Below are 10,973 nucleotides of genomic sequence, written 5' to 3' on the forward strand. Positions count from 1 at the left end.
CTGCGTCGGCGCTTCTGTACATGCACGTGATGTCATTTTGCGCTTCTGTGCATGCGTGAGCACCGAAACCCAGAAGTTACCCATTCCGGTACTTCCAGGTTCCACGCGGTCCACCACCCAAAAACAGCCAACCCGCAGCGTTCGGAACCTGAGGTATGACTGTAAGGAGCTTACCGATAATACTCCAGGACAGGTTTGGTTTCAGTTTCATAAGATTTCAGCCTCTTCATAACTGTTTCCGGTTTGTCATCATCTCGTTGGACAAGAGGCTCTCCGGTAATATCATCACAACCCTGGTTATGGGAAAGGAGAAGTCTCAGGCACAATGCTGTTTCACTCTAGACACACCTGCATACAATTGCGCCATGTTACACAGTAATGACTTCCCCCAAAGTTAATAATAATAATGCATTATTTATACCCCTCCCATCTGGCTGGGTTTCCCCAGCCACTCTAGGCGGCTTCCAACAAAATATTAAAATATCAGTCATTAAAAACTTCCCTAAATAGGCCTGCCTTCAGATGTCTTCTAAAAGTCAGATAGTTGCTTATTTCCTTCACATCTGATGGGAGGGCGTTCCACAGGGAGGGGGCCACTACAGAGAAGGCCCTCTGCCTGGTTCCCTGTAACCACACTTATTGCAGGGAGGGAAGCGCCAGAAGGCCCTCGGCGCTGGACCTCAGTGTCCAGGCTGAACAATGGGGGTGGAGACGCTCCTTCAGGTATACTGGGCCGAGGCCATTTAGGGAAAGAATGCTGGGAACTTTAGTTTGCCTAAGGGAGCTGAAAGCTCTTAGGAGACCTCTGTTCCCCTCACAGGGCTATAATTTCAAGAGTTCCTAGGAAGAGAGATGGATTGTTAAGCCACTCTGGGAATTGTATCTCTGTGAGGGGAACAGGAGATCTCTAAAAACTCTCAGCACCCATAACAAACTCCAGTTCCCAGGGTTCTTTGGAGAAGGCATGACTATTAAAGTGGCATGTTGTGGATGTGGTCTCTGACTTTATCTACTGTGAAAGGGATTGATTCTGCTCACCTGGTGAACTTTGTTTTGATGGCTCTAAAGAAATTATAACGGGACATATTAAATTCTATTTCCAAACCAGGTAGACTAAACTTCAAAAACTGCTCTCATAAAACTGGTGCTGTTGCTCAAGTAAAGCCAGATTTTATTGTATTTAGCTATAGGCCATTACAATAAAACTATGGTCCCACCTACATAGAGCAAGGAGATTTCTGAATGCAAGAAACAGTACCACATTAAAACATGGAATCACCTGAACAATAAAACTTTTGTCTGATTCCCCCCCCCCCCCGTCTCTGTAGCTTAAGTGTCACCCTGTGTGTGATGTTTGTATACACATCTTGCCCCTTCTTGTATGTGGCAAAGTTAAGAGTTAAAGGAGGGACTGGGTTTTAATCCAGTAAGGTAAAGGTAAAGGGACCCCTGACCATTAGGTCCAGTCATGGCTGACTCTGGGGTTGCAGTGCTCACCTCGCTTTATTGGCCGAGGGAGCCGGCGTACAGCTTCCGGGTCATGTGGCCAGCATGACTAAGCCGCTTCTGGCGAACCAGAGCAGCGCACAGAAATGCCGTTTACCTTCCCGCCGGAGCGGTACCTATTTATCTACTTGCACTTTGATGTGCTTTCGAACTGTTAGGTTGGCAGGAGCTGGGACCAAGCAATGGGAGCTCACTCCGTCACAGGGATTTGAACCGTTAACCTTCTGATCAGCAAGTCCTAGGCTCTGTGGTTTAACCCACAGCGCCACCCTCGTCCCATTATCATTGCACAAATACCTCTGGAATGACCTGTTTTGTTTTGTTTTCCTTTTTTAGAAAATGTAAAAGCCACCAATCGCCTATTAAAAATACTTACAGTATCAAGTCTATTCATACCTGCACATTGGTCAAATGTTTGCCACTGTCAGCTTTCACAGGTATTTTTTGAGGTGGGAGGGGTAGGATAGACAGTCTGAATTTTGTTCTCCACCTTCCACCATCAGGTGTCAGGTGCTCCCAGAGCATCTGTCTCCTTTCCTTGATCAGGACATGTTATTTTACCATTAAGCAATATCCCAATAAGCACTGAGCTTCGGGGAACAAACATACATATAGTCGGTTTGTATTAACCAGTGGAACCCATGCAGGGCTGTACCAGCTCATCTGTTTTAGAGCAGACTGACAAAGGCACTTACTTACTTGCAGCATCAACGGTATTTAGTAATCAGCTAATTATCACTCTGTTTTCCCAAATAGTACCGATCACAAATATGCTGAGCGATTCTCCCACCTGCAGTTAATAACCCCTAGCAAGCAGAGACATCACCTTGCCGACAAAGGTCCATATAGTTAAAACTATGGTTTTCCCAGTAGTGATGTATGGAAGTGAGAGCTGGACCATAAAGAAGGCTGATCGCCGAAGAATTGACGCTTTTGAATTATGGTGCTGGAGGAGACTCTTGAGAGTCCCATGGACTGCAAGAAGATCAAACCTCTCCATTCTTAAGGAAATCAGCCCTGAGTGCTCACTGGAAGGACAGATCCTGAAGCTGAGACTCCAAGACTTTGGCCACCTCATGAGAAGAGAAGACTCCCTGGAAAAGACCCTGATGGTGGGAAAGATGGAGGGCGCAAGGAGAAGGGGACGAAAGAGGACGAGATGGTGGGACAGTGTTCTCGAAACTACGAACATGAGTTTGACCAAACTGCAGGAGGCAGTGGAAGAAAGGAGTGCCTGGCGTGCTCTGGTCCATGGGGTCACAAAGAGTCGGACATGACTAAACAACAACAAGCAGGAGCGCTATCAGTTTCAAGCATTCCCAGCTAGTAAGAATTGTTTTAGATCCACTGCTACTCGTGGCACAATCATAACCATAAGGAACAGTAGAGATTATTAGTGCATTTGTCAATAAGATACAGGGTGACCCAAGCATTTAGTCCGTTGCTTGAATGGCACACAGAAAAAAAAAGGTTGGGGGATATTTGTTCCTACAGTGCTGGACTAGAAGCAAACTTCACTCACAGGGACTTTGGGAGGGTTGAATTCAAGGTTATAGACCCTGCCACTGGCAGGATGGATCCAGCGGGCAGTCAGGCGTTGCTGGATCGTCTCAAAAGGCACATCCAAGTCAATCACCGTATCTATTGGACACACTTTATCCAGAGCTTCGGCCTGTGGAACAGTCCTAGGGAAGCCTGTGACAAAGAAAAGAAACGTCCCTGTAGAAATCTCAGGTGCCTTTGTGAAATAGCTATGCAATCACTCCCACCCAAGTCTGAGAATTGTGGGGATGTTCAGGGAGGCAGGAGAGGATATATTGTTTATTAATATCCTTCCTAAATTGCGCTAGCAAGTTCCTTTACTTAGCAGAGTTTTACATTCCCTTTTTAAATGCACAGCAGATAGCTGGTTGCAGGCTTGTGTAAGCCTCTCACTATTAGGTTCCTAGTAAGTTTCCTTATATCCCTCTTAAAAGAATAAACACGCCACATTCTTGCGTAAAGTATATAAAAGAAGTTTACTCACATCATCAGTTCACAGTTGGATCCCTGAAGGCAGACTTAGTTACAAAAGTATATACATGTGAGTCTATCCCATACGGGGATAATCCCAGTGTCCTCTGCTGGCTGAGAGACAACAGAGCATTTCTAGAAAAAAGCTGCTCCAACGACGGAGGAAGTCAAAGAGAGGGAGTGTGGTGTGTGACTTGCCCTTTTCTTGCCTGGACAGGTAAGGTCACACCCACCTCTAGTCACATGCAAAAGGAAGTATGTCCCAGCCAGGATGAAACAGGAAGTTTTCAACTGGCTGGACCAAACATTCTCCCGTATGTCCACTCTAGGAAAACAAGGAATGTTGTACTTGACTGCTACTTATGTATCACATCCCACAAGAATCAGGAACATAGGAAGCTGCTGTCTACTGGCATCGGTTTAGGACGATATATCGATATATCACTTAGCACTACCAGGAGATCCAGAGACCTTCTGACTGCAAACCAGTGGTTTTACCACTGAGCCACAGCCCTTATGTCTGCCCCAAATGTTCCAGAATTCCTCTCCACTTCATAGTTTCCATCCACGCAAGGATGGGCGGGAGAGCACTTTCCACAGCCCTGCCAGAGATGTCCAGTTCTCACCATCCAACAACACACTGTTTCGCTCCAGGTTTTTCAGTTCACTGAGCATCAGCCGCGTGATAATGTCATCAGGAATCAGTCGGCCTTGATCAATATAGGACTTCGCAAGGATACCAACTTCTGTGGACGTAAACAAAACAAAAACAACAAAAAAGTCATCAGAAGACTACGTGGGACAACACAACTTGCCCAAAGTTCTTTCTGGATTTTCTGCTTTTCATTTGAAGCACTTGTAGAGAAATATCAGGGGAGAGAAGTCGCTTCTAGAGAGTGAGGCCTCTGCCAGAGAGCCGTGCATGGAGGAGAGCAAGGAAGCACAAGTTCAACAAACCTCTTCCAAACATTATACACACTGTTTTCAAAATAATTAGTCCTAATTACCGTATTTTTTGCTCTATAAGACTCACTTTTCCCCTCCTAAAAAGTAAGGGGAAATGTGTGTGCGTCTTATGGAGCGAATGCAGGCTGCGCAGCTATCCCAGAAGCCAGAACAGTAAGAGGGATTGCTGCTTTCACTGCGCAGTGATCCCTCTTGCTGTTCTGGCTTCTGAGATTCAGAATAATTTTTTTCTTGTTTTCCTCCTCCAAAAACTAGGTGCATCTTGTGGTCTGGTGCGTCTTATAGAGCGAAAAATACGGTAATTCTTCATCTTTCCAGTCTCTTCCATGCCAGGCCTTGTTAAGTTAAAGTAGCATGGCTGATATTTTTAAAACCAAATTAAAGGAAAAGGTGACATGGGAGAAATTTTGAGGGATATCTGCTCAGGTTTCCTCAACAAAATCTCCCAAACTCTTCAAGCCCACCATTGAGCTCGACGGTCTCAACACTTTCAACCTAGTTTCTGCAACCAGTGTTCTCCCTGTATTTGCTCAACAAGGCCACTCCCTCTGACTCCCTTTCTCCCTCAGCGGGGTCCACTAGCTCTTCTTTTCCGTTGCCATTTTGTGTGTATGTGTGTGTGTGTATTCTTACCTTTATTCTAAAAACATTAACTTAGCAAGTCCCACTGAGTTCAATGAGACAGACTTCCCAGCATGCAGGCTTAAGACTGCAGCCTTAGGAACACATCTGTATTCAATATTTTACTCCCTGCGTCACCCGGCCAATGATCCATTTAAAAAAAACAAAAAATCTCTTGTCCCCCTTTTTCAGGAGCTGCCTCCATCTGATTGTCTCTATTGCCTGCAATATCTTTTCCTCAGTTCGTCCTCTGACAACTTAAGTGTAAGAGCAGTGTTGGAAACTCAGATATACAAGCTAGGTGCCAAAAGCCTCCTTAAGCCATGGTTACAGTCACCAAAACAGAATGCCTAGTTGCCGTTTTGGGGGCAGACGGTTTTTCAATACGACTTTTGGGTTCCTGAAATTCATTCTGATTGTGCAGATAAAATACAATGGATAGAATTCTACAGGATGTGTTAAGGTAAAGGTAAAGGGACCCCTGACCATTAGGTCCAGTCGTGGCCGACTCGGGGGTAGCGGCGCTCATCTCGCTTTACTGGCCGAGGGAGCTGGCGTACAGCTTCCGGGTCATGTGGCCAGCATGATTAAGCCACTTCTGGCGAACCAGAGCAGTGCACAGAAATGCCGTTTACCTTCCCGCCGGAGCGGTACCTATTTATCTACTTGCACACTAGTGTGTAAAAACAGCCAAAATCCAAGGATCCCCAGGCATGCACCTTCAGATGGTGGAGTTGTCAGGCCTCCCAGGCATTTTCACTTGTCGCAAGTGGCCCCATGGCAGAAAATTCTGAACGCTGTGTAAGAGGATAAACATCTCTTTCGCCTTCCTTTTCTCTCATTTCCCATAACTAAAACCTTTGCATTTTGACTGCAGTTACAGTGCAATTCTACATGTGTCAGAAGAAAAATCTCACTGTTCTCAGTGGGACCAGGACTTTGTATTCCCTACACCTTTAAAACACATTCAAAGCACATTATTTCCCTCAAAGAACTCTGGGCAGTGTAGTTTGTTAAGGGCTGCTGGGAATTATAACTCTGCGAGGGCTAAACTACAGTGTCCAAAATTCCTTGAGAGAAAAGAGTGCCTTAAGTTTGAGCACAGCTGTATTCCCAGGTGCATGCACATGGGATTGGGCCTGAATATTATCTTGCTTTACACCATTCCAGAGCAGCCACCATTAATCTCTACCCTTACATCTATGGTACCAACCAAGCAGCTCTTCCCCCGCCCCCCGGTTCTTTGGCACAAGGCCTCAAGCGCTACATTTTAAAAGTCCACTTCTTCGGCAAACTGTGTGTCATATCTGCCTTGCCTTCCCCCTCCATCCATGGTGTGGGTTTAACTTTATCCCACGTCAGTTGTAAACTCCATGGGGAATTGCCCATAAAGTCACTGGGTGCACCGGGAAGGGATATCTGCATAGACAGGCATGTTGGCCTTCTGAGGGTCAATACAAGTGAATGTTTAACTTTCATGAACTTGCAAAGGGTAGCAACGTTTATTTGAACAGGGCTAGTTGCCTGCTATTCAGCACCACATGAGATTTTAACTAGCCAGAGCAGGGGGAAAGGGCGAGAGTTCGCATGCAGGAATAAGCCAAACCAAGGCTTGCTGCGAATGTGGTTGGTGTTATGTCTGAACCTGGGCTGGTGCTTTGTATCCTGCAAACAAGACCATGAGCAGTAAGCCAAGAGCAGTCCTCTTTGTTTGTTTGCAGCAACAAACATTGTTTGTTTGCATGGAAATAAAAAAATTAAGGTCTTATATATATAAAAAATGTTCATAAATGTACCAAGCAAACACGTACATAAATATATAAATCACATGTCTGAAGCAGCACAGGAAAACAAACAGCCATGAAGTCATTTTGGCTCTCAAACTGACCAAATGTTTTCTCTGCAAAGTCAAAGGGAAATGGAAAAGCCTCCCCATTGTCTTTTCCTTCACAAATCCTGTCTTAAGGGTATGTCTGTGTATGAATAGGGTGAGCCTGTGACCTGGCTCAGGAACTAAGTATTTAACATTACAAAAGACTGGCCAGGCTCCCCAGGGTATCGAAGCAAGTAAGCATTAACAGGTCACCTGCCAGAAAAAGAGATAAACAACGACAGGAGATAAACAAGGCACTCAGATTTCTGCTGTGGATCGCCTTTCTGTGATGTAGGTATGATGTGTCTGGGCGATGGTCTGGAGCTACACCCCTTCTGTGATGTCTGTATGGTGTTTCTGGGGGTGGTCTTGGACTCCAGGGCTGGCAATTTAAAATGTCTATATAAGGGCGGGCACACCTAGGTTCTGGGTCCTCCTCCTTCTCCTGCGTGTGAAGGGGGCACCCTGTTGCAACAGCTCAATAAAGATCAGGCTTACCAGCTGCTTTGCTTCTCAATATTTTCTGGTTGGCCTCTGTTCTTTTCTCCGACCAATGGAGAACCTACAAAGGACTCTATAAGGGCTCTTGTGTCCCCCATAAGGGAATAAGGGCAGATTTTCATTTATTACAGCAGCAAGACAAACCACAAGCTTGCTTTGGGATGCAACACAAAGCCAAACCATAGCTTAGCTCCTGGCAGCATGAGGAGGCGGAAGGTGTAAATAGCTGAATAAACCGTATTTCTTAAAGCACCACAGTCTCCGCCGTGTCTTCTATTCTCCAAAGGGACACAGACCCCGTGTGAGTAGCTGAGACCCCATGGACTCTTTTCCACTACTTAGCAGGCACCAGACTTTTGTAACTGTAGACACCAGCATGCTTCTTTGTCTCAGTGCTACATGCAAAGCAAGCCAACGGAGTACCTTTAAGCGCAAATTACAAAGTGCTAATAGAGCCATGATTGCCATTTTTGTATCCAGCAGACACTCAAGGGTATGTAAGGGATAAGGCAGTAAAATCTGCGGCTTGTATACATCCACAATGCACCAAACTTTTTGTACTGTATACATCCACATTGCAAGACTGAAACAATTGCATTAACATTTATACTTTGCGAACAGTCACTTTTCTTCTCCATTTTGTTAATTATTGTTTCTTTGTTGCATTATGAACATGTTTTGAATGGTTATAATAATAAAAAAATGAGAAATAAAAATATATTTAAAGAAACAGTGCTGCTTCACCCTTAGTATAGAAAGGGAAAGTAACACAGAGTGGAATTCAAAAACCATCTCAGGGTTCATACTGCACAGAAGCCTGGTCTTTCTAAAGTAGGTTATGAACTGTCTCAGCACCTCAGAAACACAGCAACTATCTAACCAGTGTGCTTTCAAAATAGTTACTGGAGAGACAAGTTCAAGTCCTGAAACCTGACATCCTGGGGTGGGGGGTTTAAACTTCAGCACTATAATAACAGAAGACAGATATAGCAGCACTTAGGAGCCAGGAAAGATAAATGGAATCCCAGAATGAGCACACTTTTGAATGCCACACACTTAAAACAACCGGGACTGCTGTTTCCATGCTTTGCTGGCAAGCTTCTAAGAAGCTTTCAACCAGCTTCTGTTGGAAACTGAATGCTGGGTTAGATTTAGATACTCTCTTTTTCTGCCACCTGGTCCTCAAAGCAGCTTACAACATAGAAGCAACTTTAAACAAATGAATTTTAAAAACAAAAGATAATCACAAAGCTAGCAGTAGCTCTGCAGCAACGTTCCACTTCCATTTACACAAGATATTTAACAAGAAGAACTCCTGCCTTGGCAGAACAAGCAGTACCGTATTTTTCTGCGTATAAGATGCCCCCATGTGTAAGACAACCCCTATTTTTTTGAACCCCAAATTAAGAAATCCAACTTTTAAACATCAAATGGAACAACTTTGAGCTTTCTGGGGGTAGGTCACCCAAGGTTATTGAGATTTTTTTGAAAAAAGTTGGCCAAAGCTGTTGAGCTTTCTGAGCTACAATAATATATTATAATATAATATAATAATATTTATACTCTGCTCATCTGGCTGGGTTTCCCCAGCCACTCTCAGCAGCTTCCAACAACATATTTAAAATACAATAAAACATCAGACATTAAAAACTTCCCCAAACAGGGCTGCCTTCAGATGTCTTCTAAAAATAAGACAGCTGCTTATTTCTTTGACATCTGATGGGAGGGCGTTCCACAGGGCGGGCACCACCACGGAGAAGGCTCTCTGCCTGGTTCCCTGTAACCTCACTTATCGCAATGAGGGAACCGCCAGAAGGCCCTCAGCGCTGGATCTCAGTGTCCGGGCTGAACAATGCCGGGGGAGATGCTCCTTCAGGTATACAGGACCGAGGCCGTTTAGGGCTTTCAAGGCCAGCACCAACACTTTGAATTGTACAAGTGGAAGCTCTCAGTAAGGGCAAACGTCCCAACAACATCACTGAAAGGAAATCCTCCCCACCTGCCGAATTTCTGCCTGCCAGAAGGATGATAAACGCAGCCAAAAAAGAAAGAGGGGGAGGGAAGGGGAGAGAAAGCGACAAATTCTGCTTCTCTTCCTCGTGGAGTTTGCAAAGACGCATCCCAGCAATATGCCGGGGGGGGGGGCAAAAAGGCAGCCGGGGGGGGGAGGAAGGAGTCTGTTTGCAAGCTACACATTTGACATTGGAGGAGCCTTCCTTGCTTTGGAGGAAACAACAACATTCACTCCTAATTTTGCAACGGCCCCATGGATGCCCGAGGTCTGCAGTCCCGGGGGAAAGGCGCCCGGGGGGGGGTGAGGCTCACTCGGGCATGATTTGCACCAAGTGCCAGCTTGGCCCCGCGACCGTGGGTACCCGGGACCGTGGGAGCCTGAGCCGTGGGTGCCCTGCAGCGTGCACGGCCCCGTGCCATTCGTGGGGGATTTCGTGGGTGCTCGGGCACCCAGGGGCCCGGGCAGTTGGCACCTAGGATTTGCTCCTTCCCTACCGCTCTTGCGGTTCATGTTGTCGCGCAGGATGTCCCCGCTGGAGAGATGCTTGAGCGCGAAGTGCTGGACGATGCGCGCCGACACGGTGCCTTTGCCGGAGCCCGGCGGGCCCATGATCAAGGCGCGCAGCAGCAGCGCCCGCCGCGCCGCCATCGCCCAGCCAAGCGCGCTCCCCGAGGCTCCTCCGGCTGCCCAGCCAGCGGCGCCTTGCCTCCCTCCGCCGGGGGGGCGGCTCTTCCCGCTGCTCCCGCCCCGGAGGCCGGCCTCGCCTGTCGGAAGAGGAGGGCTGCGGAGAGGGGCGCACTCCGCCACGTCGTGCCTCTCCTCTCGGCTGCAGTTGGCTTTCCGTTTGCCTGGAAAGAGCAAAAAAGAATAATAATCACAACCGCACCAAAAAACCCTTTCTCTCTCTCTCTCTCTCTCTCTCTCTCTCTCTCTCTCTCTCTCTTGTGTGTGCCAGTCTCCCTCTCGCTCAGAGAAAGGGCTTACCAGAGATCGAAAAGAAGAACCGAAGAATCGTGGGTACCCCCGGGGTCATCTAGTCCAACCCCCGCAATGCGGGAATCTCCACGAGATCGTGCAAGGAAGGTGGCCATCCAGCCTCTGCTATTGCGTTCATGTCCTCTAGACATCGGGTTGGGCACTGTGAGAAAATGCACCACTAGCTAGGGCTTTGGCTTGAGCCAGTGGGGTCTTATATCTTTCTCTTAATCCTTTGGAAATGTGTGTTTTTAGGATCGCAAAGGATTAAGTTTCTCTTCTCTCTCTCTCTCCACCAACTGCAAGACGGGGGGCGGGGGGACTGAGGCAAAGATTCCCAAATGATAACTTGCCAATACATACCGTGGTATTGCAGCACAACACTCGATAGACTGTTGACGATAGACTGCTCTGCCTCCTTTCTTTTAGCAAATGTTTTGTGACACTGAGGAAGAGGTAATTCTGTACTGATTTCTTTTGGATGTTGTATGTGATGCCAATAAA

General features: G+C 46.6%; 1 protein-coding gene across 2 annotated transcripts in view; it reads right to left on the reverse strand.

Moving 5' to 3' along the window:
- The window catches only part of AK3 (adenylate kinase 3), a 14,855-nt gene extending 4,143 nt beyond the window's left edge, over positions 1 to 10,712 (reverse strand). The window contains exons 1-5 of one of the 2 annotated variants that reach the window (XR_014520636.1): positions 10,479 to 10,542; positions 9,989 to 10,342; positions 4,146 to 4,265; positions 3,029 to 3,201; positions 175 to 293 (exon numbers count right to left, since the gene is read on the reverse strand). Coding sequence is in view for 1 of the 2 variants with exons in the window: in XM_083482349.1 (XP_083338475.1) it covers positions 175 to 293; positions 3,029 to 3,201; positions 4,146 to 4,265; positions 9,989 to 10,342; positions 10,479 to 10,527 (815 nt within the window). In the remaining variant the exon portion in view is untranslated. Of the gene's footprint in view, positions 1 to 174; positions 294 to 3,028; positions 3,202 to 4,145; positions 4,266 to 9,988; positions 10,343 to 10,478 lie in introns of both variants that reach the window. The other variant, XM_083482349.1, reaches the window with a different exon arrangement.
- Between the last annotated feature and the right edge of the window lie 261 nt (positions 10,713 to 10,973).

The sequence above is a fragment of the Podarcis liolepis genome (assembly GCF_965112155.1).
Source record: "Podarcis liolepis genome assembly, chromosome: 17".
Classification (NCBI taxonomy): Eukaryota; Metazoa; Chordata; class Lepidosauria; order Squamata; family Lacertidae; genus Podarcis; species Podarcis liolepis.